Source organism: Oncorhynchus keta, unplaced genomic scaffold (genome assembly GCF_023373465.1).
Source record: "Oncorhynchus keta strain PuntledgeMale-10-30-2019 unplaced genomic scaffold, Oket_V2 Un_scaffold_13527_pilon_pilon, whole genome shotgun sequence".
NCBI classification, from domain to species: Eukaryota; Metazoa; Chordata; class Actinopteri; order Salmoniformes; family Salmonidae; genus Oncorhynchus; species Oncorhynchus keta.
This window is the reverse complement of record NW_026290774.1, coordinates 35,001-58,554: the sequence shown is the minus strand read 5'-3', so window position 1 is coordinate 58,554 and position 23,554 is coordinate 35,001. Positions and strand designations below refer to the sequence as shown.

General features: G+C 49.5%; 1 protein-coding gene and 2 long non-coding RNA genes across 18 annotated transcripts in view; 1 reads left to right on the top strand and 2 right to left on the bottom strand.

Moving 5' to 3' along the window:
• Positions 1-8,909: 8,909 nt before the first annotated feature.
• The window catches only part of LOC127927370 (mothers against decapentaplegic homolog 3), a gene marked incomplete at its 5' end in the record, with an annotated part of 49,638 nt that continues 34,993 nt past the window's right edge, over positions 8,910-23,554 (bottom strand). The window contains 3 exons of the mRNA XM_052513658.1: positions 8,910-9,579; positions 23,171-23,315; positions 23,518-23,554. The exon at positions 23,518-23,554 is cut by the window's right edge and continues 101 nt beyond it. Of these exons, the coding sequence (XP_052369618.1) occupies positions 9,456-9,579; positions 23,171-23,315; positions 23,518-23,554 (306 nt within the window). The remainder of the gene's footprint in view (positions 9,580-23,170; positions 23,316-23,517) is intronic.
• LOC127927374 (uncharacterized) lies at positions 11,118-14,531 on the top strand. 11 transcript variants are annotated; one of them, XR_008127239.1, is made up of 7 exons: positions 11,118-11,401; positions 11,485-12,220; positions 12,265-12,484; positions 12,798-12,885; positions 13,187-13,274; positions 13,319-13,406; positions 13,977-14,531. It is a non-coding gene; the product is annotated as an uncharacterized LOC127927374 (long non-coding RNA). The 11 variants fall into 11 exon arrangements; XR_008127238.1 differs by lacking the exon at positions 13,977-14,531 and having other exon boundaries at positions 12,265-12,352; positions 13,099-13,598; XR_008127237.1 differs by lacking the exons at positions 12,265-12,484; positions 13,977-14,531 and having other exon boundaries at positions 11,485-12,093; positions 13,187-13,598.
• Positions 22,021-22,965, bottom strand: LOC127927373 (uncharacterized). 6 transcript variants are annotated; one of them, XR_008127231.1, is made up of 6 exons: positions 22,893-22,964; positions 22,569-22,820; positions 22,370-22,505; positions 22,220-22,299; positions 22,112-22,183; positions 22,021-22,076 (listed from the first exon to the last, which is right to left on the bottom strand). It is a non-coding gene; the product is annotated as an uncharacterized LOC127927373 (long non-coding RNA). The 6 variants fall into 6 exon arrangements; XR_008127228.1 differs by having other exon boundaries at positions 22,569-22,965; XR_008127232.1 differs by having other exon boundaries at positions 22,256-22,299; positions 22,569-22,965.

Below are 23,554 nucleotides of genomic sequence, written 5' to 3'. Positions count from 1 at the left end.
TAATAATCTCCACTCGGCACAGCCTGAAGAGGACTGGTCACCCCTCAGAGCCTGGTTCCTCTCTAGGTTTCTTCCTAGGTTCCTGCCTTTCTGGGGAGTTTTTCCTTGCCACCGTGCTTCTACACCTGCATTGCTTTCTGCACAACAATTTGTGACATCGGCTGATGTAAAAAGGGCTTTATAAATACATTTGATTGATTGAAAGATTTTCTATGGGGTTGAGATCTGGAGACTGGCTAGGCCACTCCAGGACCTTGAAATGCTTCTTACGAAGCCACTCCTTCGTTGCCCGGGCTGTGTGTTTGGGATCATTGTCATGCTGAAAGACCCAGTCACGTTTCATCTTCAATGCCCTTGCTGATGGAAGGAGGTTTTCACTCAAAATCTCACGATACATGGCCCCATTCATTCTTTCCTTTACACAGATCAGTCGTCCTGGTCCCTTTGCAGAAAAACAGCCCCAAAGCATGATATTTCCACCCCCATGCTTCACAGTAGGTATGGTGTTCTTTGGATGCAACTCAGCATTCTTTGTCCTCCAAACACGACGAGTTGAGTTTTTACCAAAAAGTTATATTTTGGTTTCATCTGACCATATGACATTCTCCCAATCTTCTTCTGGATCATACAAATGCTCTCTAGAAAAATTCAGACTGCAGGTCATTCACTAGGTCCCCCCATGAAGCACAGAATCGTCTAGAAAGTAATTGTATTCTGTAGCGTTAAGATTTACCTTCACTGGAACTAAGGGGCCTGGACCAAACCATGAATAACAGCCCCAGACCATTATTCCTCCTTCCCAAAACTTTAGTTGGCACTATGCATTAGGGCAGGTAGTGTTCTCCTGGCAACCGCCAAACCCAGATTTGGACCGCCAGATTGTGAAGCGTGATTCATCACTCCAGAGAACACGTTTCCACTGCTCCAGAGTCCAATGAAACCCATTTCATGAAACTCCCAACTAACAGGTATTGTGCTGACGTTGCTTCTAGAGGCAGTTTGGAACTTAGTAGTGAGTGTTGCAACCGAGGACAGATTACTTTTTTTACACACTATGCGCTTCAGCGGTCCCGTTCTGTGAGCTTGTGTCCTATCACTTCACGGCTGAGCCGTTGTTGCTCTTAGACGTTTACAGTTGACCGGGGCGGCTCTAGCAGGGCAGAAATTTGACGAACTGACTTGTTGGAAAGGTGGCATCCTATGACGGTGCCACGCTGAAAGCCACGGAGCTCTTCGGTATGGCCATTCCACTGCCAATTTTTGTCTTTGGAGACTGCATGGCGGTGTGCTGGATTTGAATACACCTGTCAGCAACGGGTGCGGCCGAAATGGCCAAATCCACCAATTCGAAGGGGTGTATGGTAGCTCACCATGGACCTGTTGAAGACCCCTGGGTTATAAACTATCCAGGTAAGCACTTTATGCTTTACACCAGGGACTGCCTTAGAGCGTTTGGTTGGCCCAACTATTGGTCCTCAAAGTACAGTAGAATATCTGAACTAAAGCTCAAAACAGGAAGTCATGGATCATTGTACTATCCAGATTTTACCTCGGAGAATAAAATAAGTGTTCAAAGAATAATTCACACAGTAGATCATTTAAGTCTTTGTAAATTGTTAGAAGAGAACTCTGAAATACAGCATTAAAATAACATTATTCTATTGGTTTTATGAGTTGATTTCTGAACAGCTCTCATGCTTAATGTGTCCCATTTCCCCTCTTAACAGTAGTTATCCCTACAGTATGTATATCTGATGTGGCTGAAATAATGTCAGCCAATGTAAAACCTGGAGAATTACCTACCGATCATGACTCACACCTGTCTCACTCCATCTAGATAACTGCTACCTGGACACACAGAACATAACAAAAGGTTGACAGCAAAATGTCTGTAAAAAGCAAGAAAATATCAATAAAAAAATATATATATTTTGCTATTCTTTGGTGTGTGAATAAACTTAAAGATGCACTATGCAGAAATCGCTCCGGAATGTCCTGGTTGCTAAAATTCTAATAGTTTGCCTAATTTCGGTTTATGTGAAAATAAGCAAGTAGTGGGGCCTCCCGGGTGGCAGTGGTCCAGGGCACTGCATCGCAGCACTAGCTGTGCCACCAGAGACTCTGGGTTCGCACCCAGGCTCTGTCGCAGCAGGCCGCGACCGGGAGGTCCGTGGGGCGACGCACAATTTGCCTAACGTCGTCCGGGTTAGGGAGGGTTTGACCGGTAGGGATATCCTTGTCTCATCTCGCACCAGCGACTCCTGTGGCGGGCTGGGCGCAGTGTGCGCTAACCAAGGTCGCCAGGTGCACGGTGTTTCCTCCGACACATTGGTGCGGCTTGGTTGGGTTGTGTTTCGGAGGACGCATGGCTTTCGACCTTAGTCTCTCCCGAGCCCGTACGGGAGTTGTAGCGATGAGACAAGATAGTAATTACTAACAATTGGATACTAAGAAATTGTGGAGAAAAGGGTGTAAAATAAAATAAAAAAATAAGCAAGTAGTGCAGAGAATCAATGTACCATCTAAACCGCTGTGAAATCTCTTTTCCAAAACCAAACACATTGTATTTCCAACTGTTTGAACCTGGTGTACAAAACCTAAAGTAAAAGAGGAAAAAACAAAAACTTAACGGGAAGCATAGAAATATCAAGCATAGAACCGATTTACCGCTTCTTGGACTTGCTTTCCATTACAATGACTGATCTATAACTCATAACTCTATGTGAGGGCACCCCAAAAAAGTAACATCTAGCAGCATTAAATGTATAGACTTGGCCCGAGCTAATAAAATGATAATAGGCTACACCGGAATCGTGAGATATGTATTTTTTATTAAAAGAACAACAATAACAGATAAAAGTATGATGCATCATTTCGACAACATTTCCTATGCAAAAAAAAAAAAAAAAAAAGGATATATATTTATACAAAATGACATTAAAAGATTTGGGAGCATAAAAAGGACAAACAACTAATACACACAGAATAGTACAGGTGGAAACAAGAACAAGCAATACAACTTGAAGAGCAGATTAAAAACATTTCTTCGCTAATAAAATATATTCTATCAGGTAAATGCATGTACCATTGGATTTTCAATGGTCCTATAGGACGGTGAATTTGGGTTCAGTTCACCTGGACACTTGGGGACAGCTTTACAAAGAGCAAATCTCTTTCTCCAGATCGGTAGATACTACTTTTTCTGAAATGTCCTTGTAGGACAATGTACATGGAGAGCAGTATAACAGTATAACCTCATACACACTGCTCTGTGTCACTGTAATGTTAAAGGCTAGCACCGTTGGCTTAGCATCAATGTAATGTTAACTGCTAGCAGTTTGCGCCGTTCGGTTAGCATCACTAATGTCAACAGCTAGCACCGTTGGGTTAGCATCACTATAATGATAACGGCTAGCAGTTAGCACTGTTGGGATAGCATCACTGTAATGTTAACTGCTAGCAGTTAGCACCGTTGGGTTAGCATCACTAATGTTAACAGCTAGCACCGTTGGGTTAGCATCACTGTAACGATAACGGCTAGCAGTTATCACCGTTGGGTTAGCATCAAGACAGAAGCTTGCGCTTGGTCAATGCACTTAAGTAACTAAGTGCTGTAGGAGACCATGGTTCAATTCCCTCCACCTCGACCAAGCACCCCCATACAGTAAGATGGGAATGGAAACACCCAAAACACAGACCACTCCTAATAAAGACGAATGGGCTGCATCTGGAATGGCATGTAGTGCACTACTTTTGACCAGCGCCCTATGGGTAGTAGTGCACTACTTTTGATCAGCGCCCTATGGGTAGTAGTGCACCATGTAGGGAATAGGATGCCATTCCGGACAGTGCAGTCTTCAGTGAGGGGATTGTAATAATAAGCGGTGCGTCGGTCATTACAGGGAGATCTGATCTCCCCCTACATCCCTTCTGTCCTCCTCTAGCCCAAAACCATCAGGATCACAATGGTCATATTCATAGAAACACACACTCATACACTTCCAGGTACACAGTAAGAAGGCTTAAAATCCTGCATTTCATAAGAGGAGTAGAGTATTGAAGAAAGAACTGACTGACAGAAAGGGGGCTTGGTCCTACTATGTACATTGCCAGGGTCAGGCTAACGTTTCCCTTAAAACTAAATAAAACTAAACTAAATCTGCGTTCCCCCAAAACATTGTCCTCTCCACCTGACAGCAGTATGTCTCCTTCGCCGTGACGACATCAGGAGCAGAGCATATAATGCTATACCATCCCCTTTCTACAAAAATACTTGGTAGCAAAATAGAATCTACATTACAAAAGAAAGGGGACGAGTGTGAAAATAAGCATGCATTCGATTTTTTTCTAGATGTATATACACATGTGTTTTTTTGGGGTGAGAGTAGCACCCCCTGCTGGATCTGAGTGAGTACTACATCAAAGAAACGGTGATGAAACAACACTAATAATACAGACCATAGTACAGGTTCCACTCTTACCCACAGTTATCACTTCCAGGGGAACCCATGGAGTCCTAGAAAATGTGCAGATTGAGACGGGTATCAGCCAAGGACGGGGGCATGGCAACTGGTGTGTGTGAGAGAGAGAGATCAGACTAGCTAGCTTTTAATAAGTGATAGTGCACCTCTCAGGGTTTTCACATCAGCACCATACAGTCTTGCATGGCGTTTCATTACAAAATACAGAACATTACACTTCTGTAGTAAAATAGAGATGAGGAAGGAACACTCCTGTATCTATAGTCCAGGATACTTAGCTTAATCCTAGGTTCTGAGAACAGCAGCTGACTGGCAACACTCTGCAATGCCCATAAGCAGTCAATAGTCACTTTTCCATAATGGACACTAAGAATTGCCCCTTGAAGGGTGTTTGCTTATATAAATGATTGGATCAACTATTCCCAGAATTTGAGATTTCTTGTAAAAATGCAGGGGCAACGTCGCTCAACACGACCATTGCCATGACAAAAGTTTGTGTCAAGGCCTCCCGAGTCGCTCAGCGGTCTAAGGCCTGAGCCGTCACTGCAGACCTGGGTTCGATCCCAGGCAGTGTCACAAATGACTGTGACCGGGAGTCTCATAGGGCAGCGCACAATTGGCCCAGTGTTGTCCGGGTTAGGGGAGTGTTTGGCAGGTGGGGCTTTATTTGCCTGATCGCCCTCTAGCGACTCCTAGTGGCGGGTCGGGCACCTACAGGCTGACTTCGGTCGTCAGTTGAACTATTTTTTTATCCGACACATTGGTGCAGTTGGCTTCTGGGTTTAAGTTGGCGGGTGTTAAGAAGTGCGGCTTGGCGTGTCATATTTCGGAGGATATACGGCTCGACCTACACCTCTCCCGAGCCCATTGGGGAGTTTCAGCGATGGCACAAGATCGTAATTGGATCGTAATTAGATGTCACGAAATTGCAGAGAAAAAGGGGGTAAAATACAAAAAAACTATTTTTGTAAAGTTGTAATTTTGTCAAATGCTATGGATAATCAAAGCACAGTTTCAGATGTATTGAGAAATACACTGCTATGTCAAACTCCTCAGACAGTCAGAGGATATCTGGGTGACAGTTTAAACCCAATGGTCTCTGACTGTGCGGGAAAGAGATTTGGCACGCTTCCAAAAAAGACAGATTACAAACACGATCTGCACTGTTCCGGGACAAACTAGAGAACATGGGAAACCCATCCAGAGGACTGGACAGACAGGAGAACATCGACCTCGCCTAAAAGCTTCTTACTAGATTTCCCTTTACACACTACTCAGAAGTGGCAAGGGAGGAACATATTTCATTACGACAAATTCATATATTTTCAATCAGCTAACAAATGGGTGGCATTCTACAAATTTGCAACAAAAAGACAACGAAAAAAAAACAGCTAACCATAGAAACAGTCTCCACTGAAATGTGTAAAACTTCCATGTTCTTCTAGCATGCTATATAAAAAGCAGTATCACTCACCATTCCCGAAACACCCAATCTAGTAGTTATCTAGCAGCGCTACATAAACATATGTACAACTAACAATGATAACAAAAACAGAAAAGAAAATGGAGGAATCTCATGCCTTAAAATCTCCCATGCTACAGCGGTGTTGGCACTAAATGCCGACATATTAAACATGTTCAATAAAAAAAAATGTCTATGACATAGAGGCGATAACAACGCCTTCCTGTTTTAATGCACACGCCCCCTTTTGCCACAAACATGTACAAAAAAAACGTTAAAAAAGTGCTGTCAGTTGGTGTGGATGGGGAGAGTATGTGACAGACGAGGGTTGGGGAGAGTATGTGACAGACGAGGGTCGGGGAGAGTATGTGACAGACGAGGGTCGGGGAGAGTATGTGACAGACGAGGGTTGGGGAGAGTATGTGACAGACGAGGGTTGGGGAGAGTATGTGACAGACGAGGGTTGGGGAGAGTATGTGACAGACGAGGGTTGGGGAGAGTATGTGACAGACGAGGGTTGGGGAGAGTATGTGACAGACGAGGGTTGGGGAGAGTATGTCTCAGACGAGGGTTGGGGAGAGTATGTGACAGACGAGGGTTGGGGAGAGTATGTGTCAGACGAGGGTTGGGGAGAGTATGTGACAGACGAGGGTTGGGGAGAGTATGTGACAGACGAGGGTTGGGGAGAGTATGTGACAGACGAGGGTCCTCAGACGAGGGTTGGGGAGAGTATGTCTGACGAGGGTCGGGGAGAGTATGTGACAGACGAGGGTGGAGAGTATGTGACAGACGAGGGTATGGGAGAGTTGGGGATATGTGACAGACGAGGGTTGGGGAGAGTATGTGACAGACGAGGGTTGGGGAGAGTATGTGGCAGACGAGGGTTGGGGAGAGTATGTCTCAGACGAGGGTTGGGGAGAGTATGTGACAGACGAGGGTTGGGGAGAGTATGTCTCAGACGAGGGTGGGGAGTATGTGACAGACGAGGGTTGGGGAGAGTATGTCTCAGACAGGGGGTTGGGGAGAGTATGTGACAGACGAGGGTTGGGGAGAGTATGTCGGGGAGGGTTGGGGAGAGTATGTGACGAGGGTTGGGGAGAGTATGTGACAGACGGGGTTGGGGAGAGTATGAGTATGTGACAGACGGGGTTGGGGGGTTGGGGAGAGTATGTGACAGACGAGGGTTGGGGAGAGTATGTGACAGACGGGGTTGGGGAGAGTATGTGACAGACGGGGTTGGGGAGAGTATGTGACAGACGAGGGTTGGGGAGAGTATGTGACAGACGAGGTTGGGGAGAGTATGTCTCAGACGAGGGTTGGGGAGAGTATGTCTCAGACGAGTGGTTGGTTGGGGAGAGTATGTCTCAGACGAGGGTTGGGGAGAGTATGTCTCAGACGAGGGTTGGGGAGAGTATGTGACAGACGAGGGTTGGGGAGAGTATGTGACAGACGAGGGTTGAGACGAGGGTTGGGGAGAGTATGTGACAGACGAGGGTTGGGGAGAGTATGTGACGAGGGTTGGGGAGAGTATGTTGGGGAGAGTATGTCGACGGGGTTGGGGAGAGTATGTGACAGACGAGGGTTGTGGGGGGTATGTCTCAGAGTATGTGACAGGGTTGGGGACGACGGGGTTGGGGAGAGTATGTGACAGACGAGGGTTGGGGAGAGTATGTGACAGGGTTGGGGTTGGGGGTTGGAGAGTATGTGACAGACGAGGGTTGGGGAGAGTATGTGACAGACGAGGGTTGGGGAGAGTATGTGGCAGACGAGGGTTGGGGAGAGTATGTGACAGACGAGGGTTGGGAGAGTATGTGAGACGAGGGTTGGGGAGAGTATGTCTCAGACGAGGGTTGGGGAGAGTATGTGACAGACGAGGGTTGGGGAGAGTATGTGACAGACGAGGGTTGGGGAGAGTATGTGACAGACGAGGGTTGGGGAGAGTATGTGACAGACGAGGGTTGGGGAGAGTATGTGACAGACGAGGGTTGGGGGAGAGTATGTGACAGACGAGGGTTGGGGAGAGTATGTGACAGACGAGGGTTGGGGAGAGTATGTGACAGACGAGGGTTGGGGAGAGTATGTGACAGACGAGGGTTGGGGAGAGTATGTGACAGACGAGGGTTGGGGAGAGTATGTGACAGACGAGGGTTGGGGAGAGTATGTGACAGACGAGGGTTGGGGAGAGTATGTGACAGACGAGGGTTGGGGAGAGTATGTCTCAGACGAGGGTTGGGGAGAGTATGTCTCAGACGAGGGTTGGGGAGAGTATGTCTCAGACGAGGGTTGGGGAGAGTATGTCTCAGACGAGGGTTGGGGAGAGTATGTGGCAGACGAGGGTTGGGGTTGACAGGAGGGTTGGGGGTTGGGGAGAGACGTATGTGACAGACGAGGGTTGGGGAGAGTATGTCTCAGACGAGGGTTGGGGAGTGACAGACGAGGGTATGTCTCAGACGAGGGTTGGGGAGAGTATGTGACAGACGAGGGTATGTCTCAGACGAGGGTTGGGGAGAGTATGTGACAGACGAGGGTTGGGGAGAGTATGTCTCAGACGAGGGTTGGGGAGAGTATGTGACAGACGAGGGTTGGGGGTTGTGACAGACGAGGGTTGGGGAGAGTATGTCTTGGGGAGAGTATGTCTCAGAGAGGGTTGGGGAGAGTATGTCAGACGAGGGTTGGGGAGAGTATGTCTCAGACGAGGGTTGGGGAGTATGTGACATGTCTCAGACGAGGGTTGGGGAGAGTATGTCTCAGACGAGGGTTGGGGAGAGTATGTCTCAGACGAGGGTTGGGGAGAGTATGTCTCAGACGAGGGTTGGGGAGAGTATGTCTCAGACGAGGGTTGGGGAGAGTATGTGACAGACGAGGGTTGGGGAGAGTATGTGACAGACGAGGGTTGGGGAGAGTATGTGACAGACGAGGGTTGGGGAGAGTATGTGACAGACGAGGGTTGGGGAGAGTATGTCTATGTCTCAGACGAGGGTTGGGGAGAGTATGTCACAGACGAGGGTTGGGGAGAGTATGTCACAGACGAGGGTTGGGGAGAGTATGTCTCAGACGAGGGTTGGGGAGAGTATGTCTCAGACGAGGGTTGGGGAGAGTATGTCTCAGACGAGGGTTGGGGAGAGTATGTCTCAGACGAGGGTTGGGGAGAGTATGTCTCAGACGAGGGTTGGGGAGAGTATGTCTCAGACGAGGGTTGGGGAGAGTATGTCTCAGACGAGGGTTGGGGAGAGTATGTCTCAGACGAGGGTTGGGGAGAGTATGTCTCAGACGAGGGTTGGGGAGAGTATGTCTCAGACGAGGGTTGGGGAGAGTATGTCTCAGACGAGGGTTGGGGAGAGTATGTCTCAGACGAGGGTTGGGCTTTCTCAGCCTACAGGCTCTTCTTCCAAAGACACCAAGCCTTCTCTCAATGCCTGCCGAACCCTTTCTGATCCTTTAGTTGATGTGTCTATGGTCTCTAGTCTGTTTAATTCACTGGTGCTGTGACAGAGACGGTGGGGAGAGTATTCCTACGACACGCTAGAGCAGCGGATGCTGGGGGAACCCATTTGCATGAGCACCTTGTCCAGCCACTGCAGGGGGCCGTTGAGGTGCAGCTCGATCCAACAAGGGGTGCTGGTCACGGTCTGTCGCCTGGGTAGAGAGACCGAAGAGGAGGAGACATAAGAGACAGGATAGTTCACTGCAGGACACAATCAACTAGGATCTGGATTATACCTGTATGACAGTGACAAACACCCATCCATTTTCTTGTAGGTTTTCAACACAGTGTGTGAGTTTGTGAATAAGACTTGCATAAGAACAGCCCTTTGGTATATTGGCCATATACCACACGCCCTTGTGCCTTATTGCTTAAATATATCATACAACTCAAAGCAGATCCTTCTCAGTGGGAGGAGGAACCGCCCCCATTTTTCGCCGAAATGACATACCCAGATCTAACTGCGTGTAACTCAGGCCCTAAAGCAAGGATATGCATGTTATTGGTACCATTTGAAAGGAAACACTTTGAAGTTTGTGGAAATTTGAAAGGAATGTAGGAGAATATAACACAATAGATCTGGTAATAGACAACTGTTCTTTTGTATTTTTTTTGTACCATCATCTTTGAAAAAGAGAAAGGCCATAATGAATTATTCCAGCCCAGCTGCAATTTATATTTTGGCCACAAGATGGCTGCAGTGTATGTGCAAAGTTTTAGACTGATACAATGAACTATTGCATTTCTGTTCAAAACTTTGTGTCAAGACTGCCCAAATGTGCCTAAATTGTTTATTAATAACTTTTCATGTTGGGGCGGCAGGATAGCCTAGTGGTAAGAGCGTTGTACTAGTAAACGGAAGGTTGCAAGTTCAAATCCCCGAGCTGACAAGGTACAAATCTGTCGTTCTGCCCCTGAACAGGCAGTTAAACCCACTGTTCCTAGGCCGTCATCGAAAAATAAGAATTTGTTCTTAACTGACTTGCCAAGTAAAATAAATGTAAAATTAACAAAAATAAAATGTTCAAAAATGGTGTACTCTCCTTAAACAATAGCATGGTATTCAGTCACTTTAATAGCTATTGCAAATTGAACAGTGCAGTTAGATTAACAAGAATTTAAGCTTTCTGCCAATATCATATGTCTGTCCAGGGAAATGTTCTTGTTACTTACAACCTCATGTTATTCGCATTAGCCTATGTTAGCTCAACCTCATGCTATTCGCATTAGCCTACGTTAGCTCAACCTCATGCTATTCGCATTAGCCTACGTTAGCTCAACCTCATGCTATTCGCATTAGCCTACGTTAGCTCAACCTCATGCTATTCGCATTAGCCTACGTTAGCTCAACCTCATGCTATTCGCATTAGCCTACGTTAGCTCAACCTCATGCTATTCGCATTAGCCTACGTTAGCTCAACCTCATGCTATTCACATTAGCCTACGTTAGCTCAACAGTCCCATGGAAGGGTCAAAGATCCCGAAGAAATAGACTGGTCGAGATGTTTGTGCTGTTTTGTCAACCCCTGAGATCTGGAACCAGGCTAGTGTAGACTGGGCAGTAACATTACAATGATCTGGAACCAGGCTAGTGTAGACTGGGCAGTAACACTACAGTGATCTGGAACCAGGCTAGTGTAGACTGGGCAGTAATACTAGTGATCTGGAACCAGGCTAGTGTAGACTGGGCAGTAACACTACAGTGATCTGGAACCAGGCTAGACTGGGCAGTAATACTACAGTGATCTGGAACCAGGCTAGTGTAGACTGGGCAGTAATACTACAGTGATCTGGAACCAGGCTAGTGTAGACTGGGCAGTAATACTACATTGATCTGGAACCAGGCTAGTGTAGACTGGGAAGTAATACTAGTGATCTGGAACCAGGCTAGTGTAGACTGGGCAGTAATACTACAGTGATCTGGAACCAGGCTAGTGTAGACTGGGCAGTAACACTACAGTGATCTGGAACCAGGTTAGTGTAGACTGGGCAGTAATACTACAGTGATCTGGAACCAGGCTAGACTGGGCAGTAACACTACAGTGATCTGGAACCAGGCTAGTGTAGACTGGGCAGTAACACTACAGTGATCTGGAACCAGGCTAGTGTAGACTGGGCAGTAATACTACAGTGATCTGGAACCAGGCTAGTGTAGACTGGGCAGTAATACTACAGTGATCTGGAACCAGGCTAGACTGGGCAGTAACACTACAGTGATCTGGAACCAGGTTAGTGTAGACTGGGCAGTAATACTACAGTGATCTGGAACCAGGCTAGTGTAGACTGGGCAGTAATACTACAGTGATCTGGAACCAGGCTAGTGTAGACTGGGCAGTAATACTAGTGATCTGGAACCAGGCTAGTGTAGACTGGGCAGTAATACTACAGTGATCTGGAACCAGGCTAGTGTAGACTGGGCAGTAACACTACAGTGATCTGGAACCAGGCTAGTGTAGACTGGGCAGTAATACTACAGTGATCTGGAACCAGGCTAGTGTAGACTGGGCAGTAATACTACAGTGATCTGGAACCAGGCTAGTGTAGACTGGGCAGTAATACTACAGTGATCTGGAACCAGGTTAGTGTAGACTGGGCAGTAATACTACAGTGATCTGGAACCAGGTTAGTGTAGACTGGGCAGTAATACTACAGTGATCTGGAACCAGGTTAGTGTAGACTGGGCAGTAATACTACAGTGATCTGGAACCAGGCTAGACTGGGCAGTAACACTACAATGATCTGGAACCAGGTTAGTGTAGACTGGGCAGTAACACTACAGTGATCTGGAACCAGGTTAGTGTAGACTGGGCAGTAATACTACAGTGATCTGGAACCAGGCTAGTGTAGACTGGGCAGTAACACTACAGTGATCTGGAACCAGGCTAGTGTAGACTGGGCAGTAATACTACAGTGATCTGGAACCAGGTTAGTGTAGACTGGGCAGTAATACTACAGTGATCTGGAACCAGGCTAGTGTAGACTGGGCAGTAATACTACAGTGATCTGGAACCAGGCTAGTGTAGACTGGGCAGTAACACTACAGTGATCTGGAACCAGGTTAGTGTAGACTGGGCAGTAATACTACAGTGATCTGGAACCAGGCTAGACTGGGCAGTAATACTACAGTGATCTGGAACCAGGCTAGTGTAGACTGGGCAGTAATACTACAGTGATCTGGAACCAGGCTAGTGTAGACTGGGCAGTAATACTACAGTGATCTGGAACCAGGCTAGTGTAGACTGGGCAGTAACACTACAGTGATCTGGAACCAGGCTAGTGTAGACTGGGCAGTAATACTACAGTGATCTGGAACCAGGCTAGTGTAGACTGGGCAGTAATACTGATCTGGAACCAGTGATCTGGAAACCAGGTTAGTGTAGACTGGGCAGTAATACTACAGTGATCTGGAACCAGGTTAGTGTAGACTGGGCAGTAATACTACAGTGATCTGGAACCAGGTTAGTGTAGACTGGGCAGTAATACTACAGTGATCTGGAACCAGGCCAGACTGGGCAGTAACACTACAATGATCTGGAACCAGGTTAGTGTAGACTGGGCAGTAACACTACAGTGATCTGGAACCAGGCTAGTGTAGACTGGGCAGTAACACTACAGTGATCTGGAACCAGGCTAGTGTAGACTGGGCAGTAATACTAGTGATCTGGAACCAGGCTAGTGTAGACTGGGCAGTAATACTACAGTGATCTGGAACCAGGCTAGTGTAGACTGGGCAGTAACACTACAGTGATCTGGAACCAGGTTAGTGTAGACTGGGCAGTAACACTACAGTGATCTGGAACCAGGCTAGTGTAGACTGGGCAGTAACACTACAGTGATCTGGAACCAGGTTAGTGTAGACTGGGCAGTAATACTACAGTGATCTGGAACCAGGCTAGTGTAGACTGGGCAGTAATACTACAGTGATCTGGAACCAGGTTAGTGTAGACTGGGCAGTAATACTACAGTGATCTGGAACCAGGTTAGTGTAGACTGGGCAGTAATACTACAGTGATCTGGAACCAGGCTAGTGTAGACTGGGCAGTAACACTACAGTGATCTGGAACCAGGCTAGTGTAGACTGGGCAGTAATACTACAGTGATCTGGAACCAGGCTAGTGTAGACTGGGCAGTAATACTACAGTGATCTGGAACCAGGCTAGTGTAGACTGGGCAGTAACACTACAATGATCTGGAACCAGGTTAGTGTAGACTGGGCAGTAACACTACAGTGATCTGGAACCAAGGTAGTGTAGACTGGGCAGTAACACTACAGTGATCTGGAACCAGGCTAGTGTAGACTGGGCAGTAATACTACAGTGATCTGGAACCAGGCTAGTGTAGACTGGGCAGTAATACTAGTGATCTGGAACCAGGCTAGTGTAGACTGGGCAGTAACACTACAATGATCTGGAACCAGGTTAGTGTAGACTGGGCAGTAACACTACAGTGATCTGGAACCAAGGTAGTGTAGACTGGGCAGTAACACTACAGTGATCTGGAACCAAGGTAGTGTAGACTGGGCAGTAACACTACAGTGATCTGGAACCAGGCTAGTGTAGACTGGGCAGTAATACTACAGTGATCTGGAACCAGGCTAGTGTAGACTGGGCAGTAATACTACAGTGATCTGGAACCAGGCTAGTGTAGACTGGGCAGTAACACTACAGTGATCTGGAACCAGGCTAGTGTAGACTGGGCAGTAATACTACAGTGATCTGGAACCAGGCTAGTGTAGACTGGGCAGTAATACTAGTGATCTGGAACCAGGCTAGTGTAGACTGGGCAGTAACACTACAGTGATCTGGAACCAGGCTAGTGTAGACTGGGCAGTAACACTACAGTGATCTGGAACCAGGCTAGTGTAGACTGGGCAGTAATACTACAGTGATAAAAGTCAACAGTGAACCATTGCGTTTCTGTCTGAAGGGACAAGGAGAGCACACGACGTCCCACCCTGGGACAGAAGCACAGCGCCCCACTCCTCCCTCAGTGTCTCCGTGTCTCCCGCCTGCCTCCAGCCTGCTTCCATGCCTCCAGCCTGCTTCCGTGCCTGCCTCCCTCCCTCCATCCATCCGTGCCTGCCTCCCTGCCTCCATCCCTGCCTGCCTCCCTGCCTGCATCCGGCCTGCCTCCCGCCCTCCCAACTTCTGTCTCCAGCCTCCCTCCGCGTCTCCAGCCCCCCTCCCTCCCTCCGCGTCTCCAGCCAGCCTCCCTCCCTCCGCGTCTCCGGCCTCCCTCCCTCCATCCCTCCCTCCGCGTCTCCGGCCTCCTTCCCTCCCTCCGCGTCCCCGGCCTCCCTCCCTCCCTCCGCGTCCCCGGCCTCCCTCCCTCCCTCCGCGTCTCCAGCCTCCCTCCGCGTCTCCAGCCTCCCTCCGCGTCTCCAGCCTCCCTCCGCGTCCCCAGCCTCCCTCCGCGTCCCCAGCCTCCCTCCGCGTCCCCAGCCTCCCTCCGCGTCTCCAGGCTCCCAGCCTCCCTCCGCGTCTCCAGGCTCCCAGCCTCCCTCCGCGTCCCCAGCCTCCCTCCCTCCCTCCGCGTCCCCAGCCTCCCTCCCTCCTCCTCTCCGTCTCCCGCCTCCCTGCGTGTCCTCCTGCCTCCCTCCGTCCCTCCATGCCTCCGTGTCTTTCTGCCTCCGTCAGTGTCTTTCTGCCTCCGTCAGTGTCTTTCTGCCTCCGTCAGTGTCTTTCTGCCTCCCTGCATCCCTCAGTGTCTTTCTGCCTCCCTGCCTCCGTGTCTTTCTGCCTCCCTGCCTCCGTGTCTTTCTGCCTCCCTCCCTCCCTCAGTGTCTTCTGCCTCCCTCCCTCCCTCTGTGTCTTCTGCCTCCCTCCCTCCCTCTGTGTCTTCTGCCTCCCTCCCTCCCTCCCTCTGTGTCTTCTGCCTCCCTCCCTCCCTCCCTCTGTGTCTTCTGCCTCCCTCCCTCCCTCCCTCCCTCCGTGTCTTCTGCCTCCCTCCCTCCCTCTGTGCCTCCCTCCCTCCCTCTGTGCCTCCCTCCCTCCCTCTGTGTCTTCTGCCTCCCTCTGTGTCTTTCTGCCTCCCTCCCTCCCCCGTGTCTTCCCTCTGCCTCCCCCTCCCCCGTGTCTTTCTGCCTCCCTCCCCCCGTGTCTTTCTGCCTCCCTCCCCCCGTGTCTTTCTGCCTCCCTCCCCCGTGTCTTTCTGCCTCCCTCCCCCCGTGTCTTTCTGTCTCCTGCCTCCCCAGTGTCTCCTGCCTCCCCCCCCCGTGTCTTTCTGCCTCCCTCCCCCCAGTGTCTCCCCCGTGTCTTTCTGCCTCCCTCCCCCAGTGTCTTGTCTCCCTGTGTCCTCCCTCCCTCGTGTCTCCTGCCTCCCGTGTCTCTGCCTCCCTGCCTCCTGTCTCCCTGCCTCCCTGCCTCCTGTCTTTCTGCCTCCCTGCCTCTGTGTCTTCTGCCTCCCTCTGTGTCTTCTGCCTCCCTCTGTGTCTTCTGCCTCCCTCTGTGTCTTCTGCCTCCCTCTGTGTCTCCTGCCTCCCGTGTCTCCTGCCTCCCTGTGTCTCCTGCCTCCCGTGTCTCCTGCCTCCCGTGTCTCCTGCCTCCCTCCGTGTCTCCTGCCTCCCTGCCTCCGTGTCTCCTGCCTCCGTGTCTCCTGCCTCCCTCCCTCCGTGTCTCCTGCCTCCCTCCCTCAGTGTCTCCTCCCCCCGTGTCTCCTGCCTCCCTCCCTCCGTGTCTCCTGCCTCCCTCCCTCCGTGTCTCCTGCCTCCCTCCCCCCGTGTCTTCTGCCTCCCTCCCCCCCTCCCTCCCCCGTGTCTCCTGCCTCCCTCCCCCGTGTCTCTGCCTCCCTCCCCCCCCCCGTGTCTCCTGCCTCCCTCCCCCCGTGTCTCCTGCCTCCCTCCCCCCGTGTCTCCTGCCTCCCTCCCCCCGTGTCTCCTGCCTCCCTCCCCCCGTGTCTCCTGCCTCCCTCCCTCCGTGTCTTCTGCCTCCCCCGCTCTACCCTCCCCCTCTTTCCTGCATTCCATCCCCCTTACACAACTCCTCTCTGTCTCAGCCCTGTGTGCTCTGGGCTGCCTCTGGTTCCCTCCACATGTCTCCAATGGCTCCTGATGGAAAAGGTCTGTACAAATGTACCTCGCATGTGTCTTACCTACATATTTGAGTGAGGAATTGCCCTCCAGTGACTAAATGAAACCATCCCTGCCCCCGTGTCTATTCTCCTCCTCACGTTCCCTTGGCTCCTGGCACTCCCCCAGTGAAATAAGAGTGCCACCCTCCCCCCGTTATTGTCTTAATGCCTCCCTCCCGGTTCCCCCCACATCTCCTTGACATTAAAACCCCTCCTGTGTGTCTGCCAGGCCAGAGAACTACTTGCAGCCATACTCCTGCTTCCCCTCACTGTGTGTCTGCCAGGCCAGAGAACTACTAGCAGCCATAATCCCCAGTCCACAGTGATCTGATACTGACCAGCTCTGTCTGTCCCTTCATCATGAGGATCTGGGTAGCTGCCTCCCTCCCTAGTGAATGCTTATGTTCTCCCTCCTCTAGTGTCTCTGCCTGCATGAGCCACTGTATACCCTATCAGGGTGTTCTGCCTAATATCCCAGACTGTGTCTGCTACCTCCTCCTGAATGAACCACTGTATACAATAACCTATCAGTGTCTTTTAATATCTGCCTCCCATCCCCTGTCTTCACTGTATCCCTATCAGGGTGTTCTTTTAATATCCCAGACTGTCTCTGCTACCATCAGACTCCTGCATGAACCACTGTATACAATAACCTATCAGGGTGTTCTATTTAATATCCCAGACTGTGTCTCCTGCATGAACCTATACAATAACCTCCAGGGTGTTCTCCCAGACTGTCTCTGCTACCATCAGACTCCTGCATGAACCACTCCCTATCAGTGTTCTGCCTCCCTGTCTCTGCTCCATCAGACTCCTGAATGAACCACTGTGTCTAACCTGGGTGTTCTATCCCTCCCAGACTGTCTCTGCTACCATCCCTCTCTGTGTCCACTGTATACCTCCCTCCCCCCGGGTGTTCTATTTAATATCCCAGACTGTCTCTGTGTCAGACTCCTCCCTCCACTGTATACAATCCCTATCCTCTGTTCTGCCTCCCTCCTCCCCCAGACTGTCTCTGCTACCATCCTCCTGCATGAACCACTGTCAATAACCTCCTGGAATATCCCAGACTGTCTCTGCTGCCTCCCTCCCACTGTATACAGTGTCTCTGTTCTATTTAATATCCCAGACTGTCTCTGCTCCATCCCCTGAATGAACCACTGTCAATAACCTATCAGCCTTCCCTCCCCCCCAGACTGTCTCTGCTACCATCAGACTCCTGCATGAACCACTGTATACTCAGGGCCTCCCTCCCCCCCAGTGTCTCTGCTGCCATCAGACTCCTCCATGAACCACTGTCTCCAATGCCTCCAGGGTGTTCCCCAGACTGTCTCTGCCTCCCTCCCATGAACCACTGTATCTCCTATCAGGGTGTTCTCCCCCCAGACTGTCTCTGCTACCATCAGCCTCCTGCCCCACTGTGTCAATAACCTATCAGGGTGTTCTAATATCCCCCGTCTCTCTGCCATCCCTCCTGAATGAACCACTGTATACCCCTATCAGGGTGTTCTCCTGACTCCTCTGCCCCATCAGACTCCTGAATGAACCACTGTATACCCCTATCAGGGTCTTCTATTTCCCTATCCCAGACTGTCTCTGCCTCCCATCCCCCTGCATGAGCTCTGTATACAATGCCTCCCAGGGTGTTCTATTTAATATCCCAGACTGTCTCTGCTACCATCCCTCCCCCACTGTATACAATCCTATCAGCCTCCCTCCCCCCCAGACTGTCTCTGCCTCCCATCCCCCTGTGTCTGTATGCCTCCCAGGGTGTTCCCCAGACTGTCTCTGCTCCATCAGACTCCCCCACTGTATACAATAACCTATCAGGGTGTTCTATTTAATATCCCAGACTGTCTCTGCTACCATCAGACTCCTGCATGAACCACTGTCTACAATAACCTCCCTCCCCCTGGTGTTCTATTTAATCCCAGACTCCCTCTGCTCTCAGCCTCCCTCCACTGTATACAATAACCTCCAGGGTCTTCTGCCTCCCAGACTCCCTCTGCTCTCAGACTCCTGAATGAACCACTCCCTCCAGGGTCCCCAGACTGTCTCTGCTACCATCAGACTCCTGAATGAACCACTGTATACCCTCCGTGTGTTCTGCCCAGACTGTCTCTCTACCATCAGACTCCTGAATGAACCTCCAATAACCTCCCTGTTCCCCAGACTGTCTCTGCCCATCAGACTCCTGCATGAGCCCTGTATACGTGTCTTCTGTTCTCCCTTAATCCCAGACTGTCTCTGCTGCCTCCCTCCTGCATGAACCACTGTATACAATAACCTCCAGGGTGTTCTATTTAATATCCCAGACTGTCTCTGCCTCCATCAGACTCCTGCATCCACTGTATACTCCTATCAGGGTGTCTTCTGCCTCCCAGACTGTCTCTGCTACCATCAGACTCCTGCCTCCACTGTATACAATAACCTATCAGGGTGTTCTATTTAATATCCCAGACTGTCTCCTACCATCAGACTCCTGCTGAACCACTGTATACCTCCCTCCAGGGTGTTCTTCTTAATATCCCAGACTGTCCCTCCCATCAGACTCCTGTGTCTTCTGCCTCCCTAACCTATCAGGGTGTTCTCCCTATCCCAGACTGTCTCTGCCTCCCATCCTCCGTGTCCACTGTATACAATAACCTATCAGGGTGTTCTCCTCCCTCCCAGACTGTCTCTGCCTCCCATCCTCCTGCATGAACCACTGTATACAATAACCTATCAGGGTGTTCTTAATATCCCAGACTGTCTCTGCCTACCATCCCTCCTGAATGAACCACTGTATACAATCCCTCAGGGTGTTCTATTTAATCCCTCCCTACCATGTCTCCTGCCTCCCACTGTATACCCTATCAGTGTCTTCTGCCTAATATCCCAGACTGTCTCTCTACCATCCTCCTGAATGAACCACTGTCTTCTAACCTCCCTATTTAATATCCCAGACTGTCTTGCTGCCTCCCATCCCCCTGCATGTCCACTGTATCCCTAACCTATCTGTGTTCTATTTAATATCCCAGACTGTCTCTGCTACCATCAGACTCCTGCATGAACCACTGTATTCAATAACCTATCAGGGTGTCTATTTAATATCCCAGACTGTCTGCTACCATCAGACTCCTGAATGAACCACTGTATACAATAACCTATCTGTTCTATTTAATATCCCAGACTGTCTCTGCTACCATCAGACTCCTGAATGAACCACTGTATACAATAACCTATCAGGGTGTTCTATTTAATATCCCAGACTGTCTCTGCTACCATCAGAATGAACCACTCCCTATCAGCATGTGACTGTATACAATAACCTGATCAGAAAGTGTCTGTTTAAATCCCAGACTGTCTCTGCTACCATCAGACTCCTGAATGAACCACTGTATTTATCAGTGTTCTATTTAATATCCCAGACTGTCTCTGCTACCATCAGACTCCTGCATGAACCACTGTATACAATAACCTATCAGGGTGTTCTAAATATCCCAGACTGTCTCTGCTACCATCAGACTCCTGAATGAACCACTGTATACAAAACCTTCATGTTCTATTTAATATCCCAGACTGTCTCTGCTCCATCAGACTCCCCACTGTGGCAATAACCTATCAGGGTGTTCTATTTAATATCCCAGACTGTCTCTGCTACCATCAGACTCCTGCATGAACCACTGTATACAATAACCTATCAGGGTGTTCTATTTAATATCCCAGACTGTCTCTGCCACCATCAGACTCCTGCATGAACCACTGTATACAATAACCTATGTGTTCTGCCAATATCCCAGACTGTCTCTGCTACCATCAGACTCCTGAATGAACCACTGTATGCCTTCAGGGTGTTCTCAATATCCCAGACTGTCTCTGCCACCATCCAGAAAACTACAGGGTGTTCTATTTAATATCCCAGACTGTCTCTGCTACCATCAGACTCCTGCCACTGTATACAATAACCTATCAGGGTGTTCTATTTAATATCCCAGACTGCTCTCAGACTCCTGCTCCACTGTGTGTCTGCCATCAGACTCCTGAATGAACCACTGTATACAATAACCTATCAGGGTGTTCTATTTAATATCCCAGACTGTCTCTGCACCCCTCAGCAATCCCACTGTTGTTATTGAACCCTGCACCCCTCAGCCATCCCACATAGTTATTAAACCTTGCACCCCTCAGCAATCCCACATAGTTGTCTGCCAGGCCAGAGAACTTGAACCCTGCACCCTCCCATCCCACATGTTATTCTGCCCCCTCAGCAATCCCACATAGTTGTTATTGAACCCTGCACCCCTCAGCCATCCATAGTTATTAAACCTGCTTCCCAATCCCTGTTGTTATTGAACCCTGCCCCCTCAGCCATCCCACATAGTTATTAAACCTTGCACTACTCAGCAGCCATAGTTGTTATCCCTGCACCCCTCCCATCCCACATAGTTGTCTGCCCCTCAGCCATCCCAGAACTGCACCCCTCAGCCATCCATACTTAAACCTGCACCCCTCCCCATCACTGTTGTTCTGCCCTCAGCCCCCAGAGTTATTAAACCTTGTACCCCTCAGCCATCCCATAGTTATTCCTGCCCCTCCCATCCCACATAGTTGTTAAACCTGTACCTCAGCCATCCCAGAGTTATTAAACCTTGTACCCCTCAGCCATCCCCATGTTATTAAACCTTGTACCCTCAGCCATCCCACATAGTTATTTAACCTTGTACCCCTCAGCCATCCCCTAGTTGTTAAACCTTGTACCCCTCAGCCATCCCACATAGTTATTAAACAGCCATCCCACATAGTTATTAAACTCACCCTCAGCCATCCCACATAGTTATTAAACCTTGCCCCTCAGCCATCCCACATAGTTATTAAACCTGCACCCTCAGCCATCCCACATAGTTATTAAACCTGCACCCCTCAGCCATCCCACATAGTTATTAAACCTACCCCTCAGCCATCCCACATAGTTATTAAACCCTGCACCCCTCAGCCATCCCACATAGTTGTTATTGAACCCTGCACCCCTCAGCCATCCCACATAGTTGTTATTAAACCCTGCACCCCTCAGCCATCCCACATAGTTATTAAACCTTGCACCCCTCAGCCATCCCACATAGTTGTTATTGAACCCTGCACCCCTCAGCCATCCCACATAGTTATTAAACCTTGCACCCCTCAGCCATCCCACATAGTTATTAAACCTTGCACCCCTCAGCCATCCCACATAGTTATTAAACCTTGCACCCCTCAGCCATCCCACATAGTTATTAAACCTTGCACCCCTCAGCCATCCCACATAGTTATTAAACCTTGCACCCCTCAGCCATCCCACATAGTTATTAAACCTTGCACCCCTCAGCCATCCCACATAGTTATTAAACCTTGCACCCCTCAGCCATCCCACATAGTTATTAAACCTTGCACCCCTCAGCCATCCCACATAGTTATTAAACCTTGCACCCCTCAGCCATCCCACATAGTTATTAAACCTTGCACCCCTCAGCCATCCCAAATAGTTATTTAACCTTGCACCCTCAGCCATCCCACATAGTTATTTAACCTTGCACCCCTCAGCCATCCCACATAGTTATTTAACCTTGCACCCTCAGCCATCCCACATAGTTATTTAACCTTGCACCCCTCAGCCATCCCACATAGTTATTTAACCTTGCACCCCTCAGCCATCCCACATAGTTATTTAACCTTGCACCCCTCAGCCATCCCACATAGTTATTTCACCTTGCACCCCTCAGCCATCCCACATAGTTATTTAACCTTGCACCCCTCAGCCATCCCACATAGTTATTTAACCTTGCACCCTCAGCCATCCCACATAGTTATTTAACCTTGCACCCCTCAGCCATCCCACATAGTTATTTAACCTTGCACCCTCAGCCATCCCACATAGTTATTTAACCTTGCACCCCTCAGCCATCCCACATAGTTATTTAACCTTGCACCCCTCAGCCATCCCACATAGTTATTTAACCTTGCACCCCTCAGCCATCCCACATAGTTATTTAACCTTGCACCCCTCAGCCATCCCACATCCCTTGCACCCCTCAGCCATCCCACATAGTTATTAAACCTTGCACCCCTCAGCCATCCCACATAGTTATTTAACCTTGCACCCCTCAGCCATCCCACATAGTTATTTAACCTTGCACCCCTCAGCCATCCCACATAGTTATTTAACCTTGCACCCCTCAGCCATCCCACATAGTTATTTAACCTTGCACCCCTCAGCCATCCCACATAGTTATTTAACCTTGCACCCCTCAGCCATCCCACATAGTTATTTAACCTTGCACCCCTCAGCCATCCCACATAGTTATTTAACCTTGCACCCCTCAGCCATCCCACATAGTTATTAAACCTCGCACCCCTCAGCCATCCCACATAGTTATTTAACCTTGCACCCCTCAGCCATCCCACATAGTTATTTAACCTTGCACCCCTCAGCCATCCCACATAGTTATTAAACCTCGCACCCCTCAGCCATCCCCACATAGTTATTTAACCTTGTACCCCTCAGCCATCCCACATGGTACAGGAATGGAGAAACTGTCTCATCTGAATCACCTAGTGAGCTAATCAGGTAGGAGCCGGGTATCAACGACCGACAGGGGTTGACTCTGGTTTAATACATGAACCCTTAATGAGAGCATGTCACTGTGGACTGTGTGTTACCTGTACTCTGCTCCCCAGCCCTTGACGAAGCTCATGCGGATGGTGCACATCCTGGTGAGCTGGTAGACCGCCTCAAAGCCCTGGTTCACCGACTGGGCCAGCAGGGCAGCAAACTCCTGGTTGTTAAAGATCTTCAGGTTGCAGCCTACGGAACCGTCACACAACCGTCCGACAAACCGTTACCGTCAAGACACAATGAATGGAGGTGTGTGTGTGTGTGTGCGTGTGTCGTACGTGTGTTGGTGAGTAACCACAGTACGACAGTCATTGTGGACATTAACCTACTGTGTGTCAACCTTTTTGTCTCGCTCTCTTTGCCACACACACACACACTTCTCAGCTCTCACCTGGGGGGATCTTGCAGACCGTGGCGGGGTGCCAGCC